Source organism: Carettochelys insculpta, chromosome 3 (assembly GCF_033958435.1).
Source record: "Carettochelys insculpta isolate YL-2023 chromosome 3, ASM3395843v1, whole genome shotgun sequence".
NCBI classification, from domain to species: domain Eukaryota; kingdom Metazoa; phylum Chordata; order Testudines; family Carettochelyidae; genus Carettochelys; species Carettochelys insculpta.
The window spans coordinates 207,423,562-207,444,139 of record NC_134139.1 but is presented as its reverse complement, the minus strand read 5'-3'; the positions used below and the strand labels follow the sequence as shown (position 1 = coordinate 207,444,139).

The 20,578-nt window shown below is 53.1% G+C and overlaps 1 protein-coding gene across 1 annotated transcript in view; it reads left to right on the top strand.

The window, feature by feature from the left end:
• Nucleotides 1–2,099: 2,099 nt before the first annotated feature.
• Nucleotides 2,100–20,578, top strand: part of CIMIP2C (ciliary microtubule inner protein 2C) — a 43,674-nt gene continuing 25,195 nt past the window's right edge. Inside the window, exons 1-2 of the mRNA XM_074989048.1 lie at nucleotides 2,100–2,173; nucleotides 19,497–19,770. Coding sequence (XP_074845149.1) covers nucleotides 2,100–2,173; nucleotides 19,497–19,770 — 348 coding nt within the window. The remainder of the gene's footprint in view (nucleotides 2,174–19,496; nucleotides 19,771–20,578) is intronic.

Below are 20,578 nucleotides of genomic sequence, written 5' to 3'. Positions count from 1 at the left end.
CCCACATCTTGAGTACTGTGTGCAGATGTGGTCCCCTCACCTCAAAAAAGATATATTGGCATTAGAAAAGGTTCAGAAAAGGGCAGCTAAAATGATTAAGGGTTTGGAACGGGTCCCATATTAGGAGAGGCTAGAGAGACTGGGACTTTTCAGTCTAGAAAAAAGAAGACTGAGGGGCGATATGATAGAGGTATATAAAATCATGAATGATGTGAAGAAAGTGAATACAGAAAAATTATTTACTTGTTCTCATAATATAAGAACTAGAGGACACCAAATGAAATTAATGGGTAGCAGGTTCAAAACTAATAAAAAAGTTTTTCTTCACACAGCGCACAGTCAACCTGTGGAACTCCCTACCAGAGGAGCCTGTGAAGGCCAGGACTCTAACAGAGTTTAAAAAAGACCTCGATAAATATTTGGAGGTTAGGTCCATAGATGGCTATTAGCAAGGGGTAAGGTATGGTGCCTAGCCTTTTGTCAAAGGCGGGAGATGGATGGCAGGAGACAAATTGCTTGATCATTGTCTTCGGTTCACCTCCTCTGGGGCACCAGGCATTGGCTACCGTTGGCAGACGGGATACTGGGCTAGATGGACCTTTGGTCTGACCCAGTGTGGCTATTCTTATGACCCCTTCTTATATTTCCAATCCCGGAATTTAGGGCCTCAAATCTCGCACATCCTGGATGAGAGAGTTTTGCCATTGACTCTGGCTGCAAGACGCGAGGCTTCATTTAGCTGTCATGGAATAATCTGAGCCAGATTTGCAGTTTTTCTACCAGATACTATGGATGTTAGAAATGCCAAACCAGAGCACGTTTATCCAACTGGAGCTACACGCCTCTCACAACTGGGGCTGAGAAAGGCGAATGCAGTCGCCCGTGGGTCCCCAGCTCCTCCCAAGGGCAGCAGCACATGTGTGTGTGCTGCTGAGCCTGATGAAAACCAGACAGTGAAAGAGACGTGGCCTTGCTCACACACAGCACAGACGCGGTGATTTTACGGGTTAGTGCAAACAAACCGTACCTGGCAGGAGAATTCTGCTTTGCATGGATGGAAAACAGCATACGCTGTCCAGGGCCTGTCTGCTCACCTCCAGGAGGATAGCATGGGATGGGACAGGTCCGGAGAAGGGCACAGTAGGAGACCTGGGGGAGGAACAGCGGAAGAGAGACTAGAAGGGTTAGGGCTGTACAGCTTAGGAGAGAGACAACTAAGGGAGTGGGGGTGTGACAGACGTGTGTGCAGTCTTGACGGTGGGGGGCTCCTGGCTGGGGGTGCTGGGGGAGGGGTACTTCTGCTGGGGGCCGGCGGGGTTGGAAGGTGGGGGGTGGTGGCTGGGGAGATGCTGGGGGGGCCAGTGGTGCGGAGCGGGGTTCATAATGCGGGGTGATGGGGGGCAGTGGTGGGGGCTTGTGTCTAGGGGTGCTGGGGGAGGGGTATTTCTGCTGGGGCCGGCGGGGTTGGAAGGTGAGGGGTGGTGGCTGGGGAGATGCTGGGGGGGCCAGTGGTGCGGAGCGGGGTTCATAATGCGGGGTGATGGGGGGCAGTGGTTGGGGCTTGTGTCTAGGGGTGCTGGGGGAGGGGTATTTCTGCTGGGGGCGGGGGGGTTGGAATGTGGGGGGGGTTGGAAGGTGAGGGGTCGTGCCTGGGGAGATGCTGGGGGGGCCAGTGGTGAGGAGGGGGGTTCATAATGGGGGGTGACGGGGGGCAGTGGTGGGGGCTTGTGTCTGGGGGTGCTGGGGGAGGGGTATTTCTGCTGGGGGCCGGCGGGGTTGGAAGGTGAGGGGTCGTGGCTGGGGAGACGCTGGTGGGGGGTTGGAGGGCGGCTCATGGTGGGGAAGGATGTTGGGGGGCAGTGGAGAGGGCTTGTGTCTGGGGTGCGGGGGGGCTGGTGGCTGGGCTATGCTGGGGGGCGCTGGGGCCAATGGGGGAGGGGCCGGCGGGGGGAGGGGGAGAAGCTGGGGGAACAGCGGCCCCACCCCCCGGGGCCGGTTGCCCGGAGACGGCGTTTGTGACCCGGCCCCGCCCGGCGGCTGCCCCGGAGCGCGCGGGGACGGACCGGACCGGACCGGACAGAGCCGCGCCGCGCCGCGCCATGGCCTCCCGCAGCGCCGGGACCCTCCTGACCCACAGCCGCGCCGACTACGTGCCGCCCGCCCTCATGCCCGGGTAACGGGGGCCGGGACCGGCCCTCCCGCGGCCCCCCCCCGGGTCCTCCCGCACCCCCCATCCCCCACAGCCCCCCCCGGGTCCTCCCGCACCCCCCATCCCCCACACAGCCCCCCCCCCGGGACCTCCCGCACCTCCCATCCCCCACAGCCCACCCGGGTCCTCCCGCACCCCCCATCCCCCCCACAGCCCCCCCCCGGGACCTCCCGCACCTCCCATCCCCCACAGCCCACCCGGGTCCTCCCGCACCCCCCATCCCCCCTCACAGCCCCCCCGGGTCCTCCCGCACCCCCTAACCCCATACCCCACAGCCCCCTGCGTGCCCCATAGCCTCATCCCTTCACCCCCCCCACAGCCCCATCCCGGCACACTACAGCCCCCGCACCCCCCATAGCCTCATCCCCGCACCCCACAGTGCCTCTGCACCCCACAGCCCCCCATAGCCTCATCCCCTGCACCCCATAGCCTCATCCCCTGCACCGCCCCATAGCCTCATCCCCACACCCCACAGCCCCTCTGCACCCCACAGCCCCCATAGCCTCATCCCCCACACCCCCCGTAGCCCCCCTGCACCCCACAGCCCCCATAGCCTCATCCCCCACACCCCCTGTAGCCTCCCTGCACCCCACAGCCCCCATAGCCTTATCTCCCACAACCCCCCATAGCCTCATCCCACAGCCCCCATAGCCCCCTGCACCCCACTGCCTCCTGCACCCCATAGTCACACATAGCCTCACCCGCCACACACTCAGAGCCCCCGGGACCTCAGCTCCTCCCACAGCCCCACTCCCTGCACCCCACAGCCCCCCACACAGACCCGGGTCCTCCCACAGCCCCCCTATGTCCCCACAGCCCTGTGGGTCGCCAGCTCTGCACACAGCCCCACTGCACGCCCACATCCTGGTATCCTCCCACAGCCCCCAATAGCCTATACCCCCGCACACTCACAGCCCCCTGCGCCCCCACAGCCCCCTGGGACCTCAGCTTCTCCCACACCCCCTCACAGCCCAACAGGACCCACAGCCCCCCAGTCCTCCTACAGCTCCCCATAGCCTCACCCCACACACACTCACAGCCCCCTGGGACCCCGCAGCCTCACGGGAACCTTACAGCCCTCATAGCCCCATGGCACCTCAGCTCCTCCCACAGTCCCATCCCCACAGCCCCCTGCATCCCATCAGCCCGCCCACAGCTCTCCTCTCCTCCACAGCCTTCCTCAAGCTTCCATCACCCCCTGCACCTTCCCTAACATCCCCTGAACCCCCATAACTCCCCCGCACTCTCATCCAGCGTGGGACACCTACCAATTTCCTCATTTCCCCGCACACCCAATAACCAAGCCTGCACCCTTATCAACCCTAACTCCTCCACCCCCATTGTCCCTGGGACCCCAGCACCCTCACAAACCCCCACGAATCCACCATTGCTCCTTGCACCCCCATACCTCCCTGCACCCCACCATCGACCTCATTGCCATCTGCAAATCCCTGCATTCCTCACAACCCCCATAACTTCAAGCACCGCCCCAACCTCATGGACCCCCCTGAGCCCCTGGTTATCCTCATAGTCCCCTGTACCTCCATCAAACAAGAGACCTCCATAGCTCCCTGCACCCCATCAACCCCAGTAGCCTTCCGTAGCCCCCATTAACCCACAGGGATGCCTCATATCCCTCTGTGTCCCCGTTACCCCAGGAACATCCATAACTCTCTGCAGCCATGTCTACATGTGCACGCTACTTTGAAGTAGCGGCACTAACTTCGAAATAGCGCCTGTCACGGCTACATGTGTTGGGCGCTATTTTGATGTTAACATCGACGTTAGGCGGCGAGACGTTGAAGCCGCTAACCCCATGAGGGGATGGGAATAGCGCCCTACTTCGAAGTTGAACGTCGAAGTAGGGCACGTGTAGACGATCTGCGTCCCGCAACATCGAAATAGCGGGGTCTGCCATGGTGGCCATCAGCTGAGGGGTTGAGAGACGCTCTCTCTCCAGCCCCTGCGGGGCTCTGTGGTCACCGTGTGCAGCAGCCCTTAGCGCAGGGCTTCTGGCTGCTGCTGCGGCAGCTGGGGATCCATGCTGCATGCACAGGGTCTGCAACCAGTTGTCGGCTCTGTGGATCTTGTGTTGTTTAGTGCAACTGTGTCTGGGAGGGGCCCTTTAAGGGAGCGGCTTGCAGTTGAGTCCGCCCTGTGACCCTGTCTGCAGCCGTGCCTGGCACCCTTATTTCGATGTGTGGTACTTTGGCGTGTAGACGTTCCCTCACAGCGCCTACTTCGATGTGGTGCTGCGCAACGTCGATGTTGAACGTCGACGTTGCCAGCCCTGGAGGACGTGTAGACGTTATTCATCGAAATAGACGATTTCGATGTCGCTACATCGAAATAAGCTACTTCGATGTAGGCTTCACGTGTAGACGTAGCTTGCACCTGCCCGAGCTTCCTGTATACCTGCCCATGGGCTTCATAGCTCCACTGTATCTCCATTGACTCCTGGGACACATAATTCCCACATTAACCCCTGGAAACCAGCCTCCAGTTTCCCCTATCCTCCATTAGCCCCAGGGTCCCCTTTTTGAGAGATCCCCCCACCTCTAGCCCCCACATGCTGCTCCTGTCACCTTATGGACCCCCCTTTCCAGGAGCAGGTATCCCTCCCCACCCATTGATCCCATTCCCCCCCACATCCTGCAGACACTAACACATTAGCTCCACTCTCCCTTCCCTAGAGGTACCCCACATAATCACCCCCTACACACCCTGTCCAGGGCGTGGGAACCCCACATCATTTCTTCCCACCCTCTCTCTGCCCTGGCATGTGGGAAAATCCCTCTGGCCAGTCAATGCAGTTTCCCCACAGGTGACCTAACACACCTACGAGGAGAATGCGGAGGGCATGGTACAGCCACCCTTATTTCTGTGCTGCTGCTGGGGTGGCGGGTGTGTGTGTGCTGTCTTCAGAGCTGGGTGCCTGGCAAGCGGTCACTGCTCCCCAACCACCCAGCTCTGACGGCAGTGCAGAAGTAAGGGTGGCAATACTGCGGCCTCTTAACCTAACCTTGTGCCCTCTGCAGGTCCCTTTTGGGTCAGGCAGGCCCCCCAGTTTGAACAACTCTGGTCTCCACCCTGAAATCTATACAGCACTGGGGAAAAAGCCCGATTTCATGGCAAGGGGGAGGGAGGGGTGGGAGGAAGGGACACCAGATTTTCTGGTCTGTGATGTGTTTTTACGGCCATGAATTTGGTTGAGTCCTAATAATATCTTCCACGCTGCCAGCTCAGTACTATACGTCTACAGTTTTCCTATTAGCTGCTGCTGAACTGCAAAGGTACAGTCTGCAGTGCTCCTTTACACAGAGCCTGCTGCTTCCAAGTGGAGCCTTACAGCTGGGTTAATCCATTTTGCTCCTGGTTTGTCAGAGGGAGCCATAAATGATGCAGTCTGCCATTCCAGCTGCAATCTGGGCTCTGCTACCCATGGTTTACCTTGGGCAGGCTTTCCAGGAGCTCTTATTAGCAAGAGACTTATGGACTTGTGCTGGAGCCCTGATTGCTGTCTTAACTACAGCCAAACACCAGACTTCCCTTATTTACTGTTGGTATAGAACACCTGTGCTCTAGGTGCTTTGCAGGTGGGTAGTTTGACTGGGTTCTTGCCCTGACGTGCTTACAGACTAAATATTGGGAGCCTGGTGGCTTCTGGTGCATGGGAGCTTCTCCGTCTCTGGCACCTCCAGCACTGTCTGCTTGCCTCTCGTGATGTCTTGTGTTCTCTTGGCCTGTCTCTCTGTGATGCAGACAGGCAGGGTAGCTGAGCCTTTCGTGCCGCTGTCTGCCTTGGGTCCCCTCCTTGCCCAGCTTTCAACTTTTGCTTACTTTGTGCCTAGGATTGGCTGGGTGGGTTGTGATGTAACAGTGCTGTCTGGCCAGGCAGACTCAGTTGGATCTGAGCAGAGTTATCCTGGCACCTGGCTGCCGCTCTGGTAACATCACAGAAGTGGGAAGATGGGCAGGGGCAGACGGTTACTCTATTCCTCCAGTATCTCATGATTCCCCTTTTGGTTTCTGGTCCTCACGTCTATGTGCTGAGTCTGGAAGAGTAACAGTGAGATGCTGAGACATCAAAACATGTATCAGTTACACGGCTTGGAAAATTAGCGTGAACTAGGTCAACGCTGGGCACAAAGTGTTTTTTCTTGGCCTTTGTGTAAGTGTGTCGCACCTCTCAAGTTTTACACCGGAGCAGGGAGAGCAGCTGTCATTTAACCCTTTCGTCACATCTTCCCTCTGGCCATACCTTCAGAAGGGTTTTCCACAGGAGTCTGTGGAATAACACCACACAGGGAGGTACCTGGTACCCAGCCGCTTTGGCGAACGGCAACCCCAGATGGTAGCAGACTGGAGTTCAAAGCAGTTCCCTTCTTTTGCCTATGTAGACATGAATGACAGTGTAAAGTTTGAACCTTTCTAACCTGGACTTCTCCGGTCTGGCAACACCTAAGTGTGGCATCATTGGTGACCCTGTGGGGACTCAAAGGTTGGAGCACTTATGGGGAAAACCAGGTGGGCTGGGCCCAGGAGCATTGCTGCACTAGGGGCAAATGGAGCCTAGGAGTGGATCACGTGCACCCCAGCAGGCCCATAGCTGGAGCAGCTGAGCTCTGGGGTGGGGTGGGGGGTAGAGGGAAGGGAGAGAGGAGAGGAGGCAATGCCCCGAGGCCCACAGTGACCTATGGACAAGGAGACTGGGGAGGGGGCAGCTGGGGACCATGGGGCAAACATTGATCTGGCCGGTCCAGCAAATTCCCAGTTCTCGACTGGTCCAGGTCTCAAGGGTGAACCTTGAGAGAGGTTCAACATGTACCTTGGAAACAGTTCCACAGCCACGTAGGGCTTTATCCTGATTTTGTCCCCGTATAATAATGGGAAACGTGATCATAGTTAGGCTTTGTCTAAGAGTTCTGGTGTATTCCCCTCTCTCTCAAACCTCTTTCAGTCACACTTGGCCAGTAGATTCTCTCTGGCTCCAGAACTGCAATTACCAAACGGGAAAAGCCTAGTAAGTAGCAGGCTGCGTTGGAGAGATCAAAGAGCTACATATGGCTAAGTGACAGCTGAAGAGGACATGATGCTCTGCAGGTATCTGAAGACTGTAAAATACCGAGGAGGCAGCAAGACGGTCGGGGGTGGCAGAAGAGGAAGAAGGGGAAATTCAAAGGAAGGGAGTCATGAAAGCCCCGATGCTTGGGACATTTCAGTCCATCTTAGAGGGATTAGAGGATCTAATAATTCTTCTCAATGAACATTCATTTCTGTGTTATGAACAGGACGGCCATAAAGTCAGGGACTCAGAAGTTAGGAAATGCCAGAGTAATAGCTGTCCGTGCAATGTGTGCACGTGCATGACATGATTGCATCTTCTTTTTTCCTCAATGGACCAATGTTCCCTCTAATTTTTTCCATCCATGAGTTGAATAAATTTTATTCTGTGCACCAAGTCATGTACGGATGTGCACCACCAACAGAAACAAGCTGCCCACTGTGGGCGCTCTGCTAGTCAGCTGGGGGGCACCTGAATCTCTCCTGGGGTGTCACCAAAGTTCTCAGCTTACAGGGAACACTGCACAGGACCCTGCTTCACTCAGTGAATGGGTCTCTCTTCAATATTGCAGTTTAGGCTGTTAGCCTCTACGCAACCCCACGGTTGTGGGAGTAGGAAATGAGGTGCAAACTATTCTAGTGGAGTTCACAACAATAATTTATACATAAACCCAAGGAAAGTCAAGATGCAAAAAATATTAAGGTTGAGGTTTGAATCATAGCTAAGTCAGGAAATAACACAGGTGTGGGTGACTTGACAACAATTGTTTATCCACATTGCATGTATAGATTGGTAGTACTACATGATGGGGTCAAATTTAGCTACGACAGATCAGGAAAGGGATCTTGGAGTTATAGTGGATAGTTCTCTGAAGACATCCACGCAGTGTGCAGTGGCAGTTAGTAAGGCAAATAGGATGTTAGCAATTATTAAAAAAGGGATCGATAATAAGACAAAAGATATCATACTTCCCCTATATAAAACTATGGTATGCCCACATCTTGAGTACTGCGTGCAGATGTGGTCTCCTCACCTCAAAAAAGATATATTGGCATTAGAAAAGGTTCAGAAAAGGGCGACTAAGATGATTAGGGGCTTGGAACGGGTCCCATATGGGGAGAGGCTAGAGAGACTGGGACTTTTCAGTTTGGAAAAGAGGCGATTGAGGGGCGATATGATAGAGGCATATAAAATCATGAATGGTATGGAGAAAGTGAATATAGAAAAATTATTTACCTTTTCCCATAATACAAGAACTAGGGGGCACCAAATGAAATTGATGGGTAGTAGGTTCAAAACTAATAAAAGGAAATTTTTCTTCACACAGCGCACAGTCAACCTGTGGAACTCCTTGCCCGAGGAGGCTGTGAAGGCCAGGACTCTATTAGGGTTTAAAAAAGAGCTTGATAAATTTTTGCAGGTTAGGTCCATAAATGGCTATTAGCCAGGGATAAAGTATGGTGCCCCTAGCCTTCAGAACAAGGGCAGGAGATGGATGGCAGGAGATAAATCACTTGATCATTGTCTTCTGTTCTCCTTCTCTGGGGCACCTGGCATTGGCCACTGTCGGCAGATGGGATGCTGGGCTGGATGGACCTTTGGTCTGACCCAGTATGGCCGTTCTTATGTTCTTATGTAGTATAATCCACGATTAATAACATTGTGCATTTACAAAACACCCTTCATTCCTGTACTAATTTCAGTCTGGCCTCTTGGCGTTACTGTAAGAGAAATACAGCAATAATTGGTTTCCAAGTGCTTTCCAAACGTGAGCAAGTATGAGCACCACCTTCCAGAGGGCAGGCCTAGAGAGGGGGAAGTGGGACAGTCAGCCTCAGGACGTCACTGGCTAAGCTGTGACTGGAGTCAAGCCATGTGTCCAGTCCCTGGCAGTTACAGCAAATGCACAAAGGCCCGGAGATTGGTTGCGGTAGGACACATAGCTTTGCACCTCCTATTTTTTGTGCCTACAAATTCTCATCGACACTGTTCTGCAACCTGGTCAATATTTTTTCATTTCCAGTGAGTTTCACGTGTCCTGTAAAGTCTTTGCAACGTACAGGCTTTACTCAGGACTCCTCTGTAGGGCCTGTTTGAAGGTGTTTAATTTCAGTAATAAATCTGAGGGCTCTGCAGGTTCAGACTATTTTTGGATCAATCTGTTTTCATAAGAGCAAGCACACTGGGTCACACCAGCGGTTCATCTAGCCCAGTATCCTATCTTTGACAGTGGCCAGTCCCAGAGCCCCATTAGGCGTATACCGAATAGGACAATTTTCCATGATCTCTGTTCATTAAGTTAAAATCCCATGTTAGTATTGTAAGGTGACTGCATAAGATGGAGGAGCCTTTTTACTGTCTGGTGGAGGAAAACTGCAGAGGATTGTCTCAGTTTCTCATTAATATTTCGCTATATTGGTACATAATACCTCGTGCGATACCTGCGGGCCTTGAAAGTAGCTCACCTGCTTTTAGCCTTGTATATCAGAGGTGGCTAAACTGTGGCTCTCGCAAGCCACCTGTCTTTGCTTCCCCTCCCCCACTCTCCTTCTTCAAGACTGGAGGGGGAGCTCAGGGCCTCTACCTTGCAGCAGGATGGTGGAGTAGGGGCTTCTGCCCAGCAGGGAGGAGGGTCTCGTGATTTCAGCCTCACAAGGCAGGCCTGCTGAGGCCTGGGATTTCAGCAGGAGCAGGTCTGAAACCCCAAGCCCCAGCAGATGCCTTCCAAGATGCTGAAACACCAACTCCTGGCAGTTGTGCTCCAGCCCTCAAACTTCAGAAGGTTGCTGCATGAGGCTCAGTAAGTTTGGCCATCCCTGTTATCAGAGTGTCCTGTCCTTAGGAAGGTTTGGGGCAGCCACACCGGGCCCTGTGTTTTGGCAGGCCCTGCGAGGCCCAGGACAACCTCGAGAATTACCAAGGGAGGGCCTGTCCCCAGCAGCAAGGGCTGGGCCCACCCCTGTATTCTCCAGCAGCACCGGCACCTACGGGAAGTAGAGCACCCCAGCCCCAGCTTGCTTCCCCCACCAGTGCAGCTGGGAGCTGGGCGTGGAGGAAAGCAGTTAGCTGGCGTCAGGTCTCTCTCATTCCCACCACTACAGTGTGTACAGGGCGGGGGGGGTCCCCTGCTGCCAGTGATCCCCCATGCTGTGTCACTTGGGGAAGGGGCACAATGGGGCTGGAGCAGGGGAAGGAAGAGGTGTGGTGGAGCAGGGCTTGGGGAAGGGGTGGAGATGGGCATCAGACTTTCCTGATGGTAAGAGAAGGGTTGGCGCGGCTGTTCAGATGCGACCCAAGGCAGAGCTCAGTTCAGGGTGAGCTACTAGCAGGGAGTTGGGTGCAAGAAAACAAAAGGGCTTTGTTTTAGCTGTCCTCAGTTTCCAGCAGCTCACTGCCTGTGTGAGATTTACTCAGTGCCAGCAGAGGAGGCACTGCTGGAAATGAAAATGGCAGCTCTCACTCAGGCCTTTCTCCACCAGAAAGATGCTGGCAGGCAGCAGTGTCCTGCCCGACCTCCAATCCAAGGCAGGCAGGTCTTTCTCTGTGGAGGTGAGGGCTCCAGATCTGCCCCACTTCCTACTCAGCTGAGCTGTGGTCTCTCCAAGCCTGGCACCTGCCACAGGTATAGTGGGGGCAAGGCAGCTCATTAACTCTTTCTAAGCCAGCGTGGGGTTTGCATATGCCACTGCAGTCACCATAGCTGTAGTTCCTTCCCATTCTCCATGCTGGAAAAGGCAATAGAACAGCCTCTGTAGTTCAGAAGAAACAGTGGGTCAGGGGTCTCATATTTTGATGATGCTAGTTACTCTCATGCTCAGGTTGAATCAGATGATCGGAATCTGGGCCATTGCTGGCAGCAGCTGTTTTATTTACCACGGATCCTAAGATTAATGCTTCCGCTCTCGTGGAAAGTGTCCTGGGGCCTTTAATTACAGTGAATGAGCAAGACCTTGATGTTTCTTCTCATTCAAACATGAGCCCAGGAAAGCTCTCAGCTGTGGCCGTGCTTGCTGTCTCAAAACTCAGCATGTGCTGTGGGTCTTCTGAAACAATCCTGGCCTTTTTGTGCATGAGAAATTTGGATTGCTTAGGAAAATAAAGCATTCGAAAAACCCAGTTAGTTGTAGGTTTTCTCCCTGCCATGGAACTAGCTGGAACAGATCCCTGAGGAGTGATTTGGAGCATTCTGTCCGTGAGATAAGCAAAACAGGTTGATTTTATGAGGTGTACAGTAACTGCCAGTTTTGGTATGTCTGTGTAATGGGGATTGGCTCAGAGCAAGGAGAATTTGGGAACATCAAGGCCTGTCTTCAAGAGACATGTCTTAGTCTAGCCTCTCTCAGGATTTCACCACTGCGTTATGGGAAAACATATCCAAGAGCAATCTAGATATGTGGAGTTGTGAATGTTTCTCTTAAGGCTGAATTGGTCTTTTTCTCACTCCCCATCTGGATCCCACACATGGTGAACTGTATACATTGATTCTCTCCCCATCAGTCTCTCACCACTGAGATTGTCAGGATGACATTTTCACAGGAACCAGTGGGATGTAGGAATCCACTTCCCACTGAATTTTGTTTCCCTCTGGGTCCTTTTGCAGCTATTTCTTTTTTAGTAGCTGTTGGACAGATTTCTCTCTTCTCCCCTGAGATATTTCAGTTGTTTACAAAGCATATATCATCGAAACAGTGTCTGTATTTGGCAAGATCCTATTGTTTCAATCTCAAAACTGGGTAATTTTTTACCATTCAAAATGCTCTTTAGAGGCGATATGCAGAACATCTTTATCTTGCAGCCAGACGTATGCTGTATCCTTCTCTGAATTAGCACAGTCCAAAAGAAAAGCAAGTGCTCTGTTCAATCCAGCCACTTTCAGAATCTAAGACAGGATTAAATACACTGTCTGTGAATCCATCGCAAGTTTGCCCTCTTTGCTTCCATTATAACGTAAATTTTCCCTCTGAAATCAGAGGGTGTCAGCAGTACAGTAAAGCGGATTCTAAGCAGTCATTAAAATAAACCCGCATGAGAATAATGTCAACTTGCATCAACCCAGTGCAGACTTACTGAAGGCAGAAACGGTAGCAGAAGAGAGGGCTATATTACAGCTTCATAACCCTCCTTTCAGCTCACAGTAAGATATTCAGCTGCAAATGTTGCCAGAGCTAGCAGGAATTCCGCCCAATCTATCAGCTGGCGTAAATGAGCTCAGCAACACAGAGGTAAAAGGAGTTATGCCGCTTTGCACCGACTGAGAAGCTGGCCTCATCTGTGTCCCCTGGTGGTGAAGCATGGTGTACATGCCTAGCGAGAGCAAAAAGAAGTCCTGTGGCACCTTATAGACGTACAGATATTTTGGAGCATAAGCTTTTATGGAGCGGGTCTTTGCCCACGAACGCTGATGCTCCAAAATATCTGTTAGTCTACAAGGTGCCTCAGGACTTCTTCTTGTTCTCAAAGATACAGACTAACACGGCTCCCTCTCTGATGCCTGGTGAGGCAATTCTTGTTCCGTCCCCCTGCCAGAGCAGTCTAGGTATGATGGCACAACAGAGGGTAAGAAACGGCTCCTGCAGTGAATCTTAGCCAGGCTGCTGCTTAGTGGCCAGCAGACAAGAGATGCAATGGGAGAGGCGTTGGGGCCACCTCACCTGTGCTGCAGTCAGCTCCTGCAACTAGAGTGTTCAGTGACAACAGGGCAGCATGTGTCAGTGGCCAGGAAGTGAGCAGTCATGCCCAGTGGTTAGAGCAGGCACCAGTGCCAAGAGTCAGAACCCAAGTGGAGAGTGAGAGCTGAAGTCAGGAATCAGAGCCAAGGTGCAGGACCAGGCAACCTGGAGTGAGGGGAGGCAGGAGCAGAGCTAGAGCCAAACCTGTGCTATCACAGCCAAGTCTGAGTGCTTTGTCAGCTACTGCAGGGCTGAAGAGCCAGGCAGTTGACCCTCCCAATCCAGGCCAGCTGTGCTTGTTAGGCCAGCTGAAGATTAGCTCTGCTGCAGGCCTTGATTCCTGACAACACTCCAGCTAGCAATGCACGCACTTGCCAAAGTCCCCGGCGTGTTTGGATGGCCCGCTTGGAAGCCCATGCCACCATCTCTACATAGCTGGTTTTAGCCGTGCTAGCGAGATTGAGCCTGGGTGTCAAGGCTGATCCCCACTGTGACACTCCGAGTGCAGAAGGTAGGGATCCGCAAGGGACCTTGTCTCTATAGGCTTCTGCTTAAAAGCTTCCCAAGGTCACAGATTCCCTGACCCTGTGAGGGGGCTGCTACCACCCAAGCGAGAAAACCCCACTGGGGATGTCTTCCTATGGAGTGTCCCCAAGCTCTTAGCCCTCCCTAGGAGAGATCTTGAAAACAAAAAGCAGGGAATTAAGCTGCAATCTGATAGCTGACCTCTCAGTCTTAGGCCTCTATATACACAGGCCCTGCTCTAGGGCACAGGAATCAAATTGTGGCCTTAAAAAAGGTAATTTATTAACAAAAGTATCATAGAATCCCAGGGCTGGAAGGGACCTCAGGAAGCCATTGAGTCCAGCCCCCTGCTTCAAGAAGGATCAACCCCAAATAAGTCATTCTGGTCAGGACTTTGTCAAGCTGGCTTGAACCTTTCTCATCCAGCACCCTTGTGACCAGACTGGTGCCGGACAAGAGAATTTGCCATACCAGGGAAGGTCAGTATCATCCTGCACATCACCAACACTTCCACTGCTGACTGGGCTCTTAGAAGACATTTAGGGGTAAATTACAGATAAATAACAGCACAGAACACTGAGAGCCAGGACTGGTGGCTGGAAACAAATTTTATGGGACCGCAGGAAACTTGGCCTCACCCCAGCTAAGTGGTCATTCAAATAACTAAAATCATGCTGGATTAGGGAAGTTGCCGGACAAGAGAGTGCCAGATTAGAGAGGTTCAACCTGCATACCAATAACGTGATAAAGCATACTTGGTTGCTAGGTGTTACAGTGCAACTACAAAAAGAGTAAGTAAAAGCACAGAGAATTACTTCCCAGGGGTTCATTTAAGAAGTTACAGTGTATGGGGGTACATCAGCCAACCTGAGAAGTCTCACGTCAGACCCAAAATAAACAATAACGTGATCATGTCTGGCTATACATTTTTTTTCTACTTACATATCTGTATGCCCAGATCTCCTTGTGGCCTGGATATTTACTGAATTCCTTAAGCCTGCTCGGGTTCAAACATCTCTGTCTCTCTCTCCTCTGGCCACACGAAAGTAAAGACCCTTCAGCAGGCAACTGCTTCAATTCCAAGATCCCTCTTTCTTCCCGTTGGCTCATCTGGCGGCTTGTCCACAGAGAACCACCTCTCTCTGGGTGTAGTCTGTGACACGTATTCATTCATAACAGCAAGTAGGCCAGCCTGTGCTGCAGTCGCACTGCTGATTGCCACGTAAGTGAACCCAGAGGTGTGAGCACAGGGAATGGCAGAATCATTGCCTGGTTGCATGTGGTGGCGGAGGAGAGGGGCAGATGAGGAGGGGCGCACCTGGCGTGTTGCGTTTGTGATTGTGGCGCCTTCGAAAAGATGCCTGAGAAGCAGTGACAGATGTATGTCTGTGCAGACTGCATCTCTGCTGTTCACAGCGGGCCCATCATCCCCGGATCTATTCTAGGCAGCGTGCTGTCAGGGTAATTGCGGCGGCGTTTGCAACTCCCTTGCTTGCCATCAAGAGCAGCTCTCCTTGGTTCTTACAGAGCAATAACTGCAACCATCTCTGCCGTGCTGTTAGCAGCAATTGCCCCCTTATAATTGCACTATATCAGAGCGTCCCTGGTTCAGTAAATCTGCTAGGGCAGCCAGGTCCCCTCAGCTGGCCTCCCGTTGTCCAAGAGCTTCCAATTTACTGGCAACGTGGATGTAGTTCTGCAGCACGCATAGAGCCGCTACCCTGGCCTGGGAGATTCTTTGATCTGCTCATATATGGTGGTTTCCCCTCTCCTTTCCTGGACCATCTGTAAAACTCAACCCACCTGCCACCAAAGGAGCCAATTGGATTGTAAGTCAAAGGAAGTTGGCTTCTTGAACCTGGGGGCACAGGGGCAGAGATCAGTGTTCCCTGTAAGCTGAGCACTTGGGTGGTCATGCAGGAGAGTTTCAGGTGCTACCCAGCAGAGCGCCCACATCTGACAGTGTCTGTTTCTATTGGTGGTGGACATCTGCCCATGCCTCGGTGCACATAACAAAATTATTCCACCCCTGGATGGTAAATATTAGCGGGAGCCCAACTGTAATCTAAGCTTAGACCTCCGGCAGGAGTCCAGCCTGGGGAAATCACATCTTGAAGAATTCTTTATTTTAGTGGATGGGGCTCCCAAGGAAGAAAAATCCCCTTGCCCAGTAGTGAGCTAGAGGAGCCTGTCTTCTCATGGTGCAGCTGGTGCTCGAGGGCGGGCGGCTCACGCTAATGCCCAAGCTGGGGTATGTCGCCCCTCTAGTATCCGGCAGCTGTGTGGTGTAGGAGAGCTGCCTCCAGAGATTGCGTAAAGAGCTAGGTGCCTTGATGGGGGGTCACGCAGCTCTCATGGGGTAGATCGCTGCTGCCTGGAGTCGTGGCGGGTGGGAAGCACTTTCAGGGTAAAGAAGTACATGGTGTTTTCTGGGACAGCCTGGGCCTCCAGCTCCCCTTTGTCCCAGTCCTGGGGCCTGGCCTCACTTGTCTCCCCTGGCCAGAGGCAGAGGTCTAGGCAGAACATTGTTCCTCAGGCTTTGACCGTGGAGGGACAGCTCCACCAACCAGGAAGCCAGGTGGATTTGGTGCCTTATGGGGTGTGCAGCTGTTACTGAAGCACGCCCGTTAGCTGGTGTTGGTCAGCTGGATGCTCACACCCCCTTGCTCCTCCCACTGTAGAGCACCATGTCCCACCAGTCAGTTTAATTTCTGTGCCAGGAAAGATAATGGAACAAGTAATAAAGGAAATAGTCTGCAAACACTTGGAAGGTGGTAAGCTCAACAGCCAGCATGGATTTGCAAAGAACAAATCATGTAAAACCAATCTGATAGCTTTCTTTGATAGGATAATGAGCCTTGTGGATAAGGGAGAAGTGGTGGATGTGATATACCTAGATTTTAGTAAGGCGTTTGATATGGTCCCGCATGATATTCTGATCAATAAACTAGGCAAATACAACTTAGATGGGGCTACTTAAAGGTAGGTGCAAAACTGGCTGGATAACCATACACAGAGGGTAGTTATTAATGGTTCTCAATCCTGCTGGAAAAGTATAACAAGTGGGGTTCCGCAGGGGTCTGTAGTGGGTCCTGTTCCGTTCAATATCTTCATCAACGATTTACATATTGGCATAGATAGTACACTTATTAAGTTTGCAGATGATAACAAGCTAGGAGGGGTTGCAACTGCTTTGGAGGATAGGGTCAAAATTCCAAATAATCTGGATAAATTGGAGAAATGGTCTGAAGTAAACACAATGCAGTTTAATAAAGACAAATGCAAAGTGCTCCACTTAGGAAGGAACAATCAGTTTCACACATACAGAATGGGATGCAACTGTCTAGGAAGGCGTATGGCAGAAAGGATCTAGGGGTTGTAGTGGACCACAAATTAAAGATGAGTCAACAGTGTGATGCTGTTGCAAAAATAGCAAACCTGATTCTGGGATGCATTAACAGGTGTGTTGTGAGCAAGACACGAGAAGTCATTCTCCCGCTCTACTCTGCGCTGGTTAGGCCTCAGCTGGAGTATTGTGCCCAGTTCTGGGTGCTGCATTTCAGGAAAGATGTGGAGAAATTGGAAAGGGTCCAGAAAAGAGCAACAAGAATGATCAAAGGTCTGGAGAACATGCCTTATGAAGAAAGGCTGAAAGAATTGGGCTTGTTTAGTTTGGAAAACAGAAGATAGAGGGGCGACATGATAGCGGTTTTCAGGTATCTAAAATGGTATCATGAGGAGGAGGGAGGAAACTTGTTCTTCTTGGCTTCTGAGGATAGAACAAGAGGCAAGGGACTTAAACTGCAGCAAGTGGGGGTTTAGGTTGGAGATTAGGAAAAAGTTCCTAACTCTCAGGGTGGTCAGACACTGGAATAAATTGCCAAGGGAGGTTGTGGAATCTCCATCTCTGGAGATATTTAAGAACAGGTTAGATAAGTGTCTATCAGGGATGGTCTAGACAGTACTTGATCCTGCCATTGGGGCAGGGGGCTGGACATGATGGCCTCTCAAGGTCCCTTCCAGTCCTAGCGTTCTATGATTCTGTGATTCTGTGATGGATATGGGCCTTCCCTTTTCCTTAAGCACTGCAGGCCAGAGGTACTATGTGCATGCACCCTGCATACACCTGGCTGCCCTGGCCCCACCTGGGCACTACCTGCGGTGCGCTGTGATATATCTGGGGGAATGAGGCCACCAGGCACTAAATCAAGCACAGCGGGATGGCTTCAGCCTTTCCTGGATCTCTGGGAACTGCGTGGTCCCAGGATCACCACCTAGTTTTGAGAGATGGGTCCCCAGCCTTTTGCAGGGTGAGGTGCAAATCCAGCCCCTTTCTAATGACATGACATTGGGAAAACCCTGCAAGGCATTCCTCATGGTGATTTCCAACCGCAGGTCCCCTCTCGCTCGGCTGCGCCACCGGAGGGGCCCAGTGGCCTCTCATCCTTGTGCTGGAGGCGCCGTTCCTTGCTCTGCCACCCCCCTGCTGAGCAGTGTTGACCAAGTCACGTTCACCGCTCTCTGCCTCTGTTTCACTTTCCCGTTCATTGTGAGACTTCACTGAGCGCTGGGGGATCCTCTGATGAACGACACTACGGAGGTGTGAAAATAGCATGCAAGCTTTGCTGTGTTGGAAACTGAGATCCCCTCCTTTCCCGCATCCCTGTCAGTTTCCGAGCCGCTGTGGTTCTCCAAAGGGGGAACGCAGTCCCCTGCGTTGGGAGCCTGGCAACTCTCAGCAGGGATTCCAGCCACTTCTTTGCTCCTTGGAGGTGTAGCTTTTGTTGATGACATGGAAGAAGGATGAACGAGGAAGATGAAGGACTCAGACCAGGCTCCCTCAGACAGCAATTTCTCCCCGTATGGAACCTCACACATGGAAGGTGCTAATGAACGGACTGAAGATGCTGTAGGGCCCTCTGTGCTGTTCCAGTCTGACTGTGGCTCGATGCCTTTCATCTCACACCTGAACAAAGTCTGTGTTGGATGAGCTGCATGTTTGCAGCTGTGCAGAGACCAGCAGGGAGGTGGCGGGGAGGTGCTCGGTCACGGGGGCACCCTGGGATTCTGTTGCCAATGTGGACATACAACCGTCCTGGCTTTTATATTTAAATGGATGACAGTCAACTCCAACCTCACTCCTGTGCTCACCTGGGTGTCTGTAACCCTCCCAAACCGTCCTCGACACCAGCGGGTCTTAGCCCCATTTTGCAGATGGGGGAGTCGAGACACGGAAGATTCAGGGTCAGCATTTCAGGTGCGCCTTAATTCCAGGTGTCCCGCTGGGGCTCGAGGGTCAGAGATGCCGCGCACCAGTAACAGATGTTGGTGGCTGTGCGCTGCGAAGCTGATCTCAGGAGGCTCCAGTGGGACTCACCCGGAATTAGTGTCCACTTCAGGGACTTGGGCAAGGCTTGGTCAGCCTGCACACATCCCAGCTGGGGTCATGCTGTCAAGCTCCTGCCTTCCCTTCCTGCCCCTTGCACCGGTGCATGGCTGATAATGTCTTCAGCCCTGCCTGGGAAAATCAGGCTAAGAAAAGGCTTTGGAGTATGAACTGATGCCCCCAGGGCCTGACAGGAACCTCTCCCTCCTCTCTCCCTGGGTGGCTTTATCAGCTGGGAGCCCCGAAGGATTTTGCATGGGGGCCGCAGGACTGCGTTCCCTCTCTCGTGCGCTCAATTGGTGCTCAGGTGAGATTCCAATACCACCCAGCCAATTAGCAGAGTGCCCCCAGCTAGGTTTTGTGTCTGCTGGTGGTGCACGTTCTCACACACCTTGGTGCTTTTGAAGTTTATTCCACACACAGATGGAAAAAATCTGCCCACGGGTGGAAAAGATTAGTGGGAACATTGCTGCAGGGTGCACGTGGAGGAGAGCTGTGTGGCCACTCTCAGATGTGTCCAACCAGAGCCATCAGCCCCTCACTTCTGAACGCAATGTGTTAGAGGGACAGACAAAGGCCCTGTCTCCAGGGGGTGCCCCCAGCCTTTCCCTGGCCCTCATGGGGTCTGTCTCTTTTCTGCAGGTACCGTGGGCATGTCCCCGGCACGGTTTTCTCCTTTGGTGACACCTATGGGAACACGACTCTGAAATACTTCCAGGATTTCCGCAGTGCTGCCATGGAGACCAGCTGCTGCCCCTACAGCAAAGGCGGCCAGTTCCCCACCCTCTTCTCGCCTGACCCTGGCTTAGTGCTGGGGTGCAGGGCCCGGGGCTGGGACAGGTGGCTGCACGCCCCTTCCTATTCCCGCTTCAACCTGGACTTCAACCGCTCCCAGGAGCTGACGGAGTTCTACAAGGTGAGAGGGTGACGCTTGGGGTGGCCGACCTGCACACAACAGCCCAGTACCAGAGCACTACGCAGTAGGCCATGCAAAGCGGGCAGGCTCCCACCTGTCCCAGGGAGGGGCATCTTGGAAATACCCGGGGCTGAGCTAAGATGCAGCTAGCAGGAATGTACCATCAGTTGCCAGCAAAAGCCAGTGCGCTAGGCCTCTGGCACCCACCCGCCAAACTGAGGTGGTCTTTCCCCTGCCCTAATACTGCCTCTCAAGGCAGGTTGGGTCCAAATAGTGCTAAATAAGTTCATGGAGGACAGGTTCATCGATGGCTGTAGGCCAGGCCAGGCAGGGATGGTTTTCCTAGTCTCTGTCAGGGCTGGGAATGGGCGACAGGGAGGAATCACTGGCTGATTTCCTGTTCTGTTCATTCCCTCTGGGGCACCTTCCTGGCAGTGGCCAGTCGGCAGACAGGGCACCGGGCCAGATGGACCTTTGAGCTGACCCAGTCCGGCTGCTCTTATGTTCTGGAAGAAAAGAACCTAGAGCAGGCGTGGGCAAGATGCAGGCCACGGGCCGAATACAGCCCGTCAAGCTGTTTAATCTGGCCTGCAGCCCACCCCAGCAGGATGGCAAGACAGACTCTCCCACCCCCGTCCCAGACCCTGCGCCCCTCCCCAGGTCAGAATCCTCTCCTGCACCCACTCCACCTCCCTGACTGTGCACCCCAATTCCCTGACCCCAGTCACAACCTAACTCCCTCCCAGACCTCACATGCTCTCCTGCACCCCAGTCCCCTACCCCCAGCTCCATTCTGCACCCAACCTTC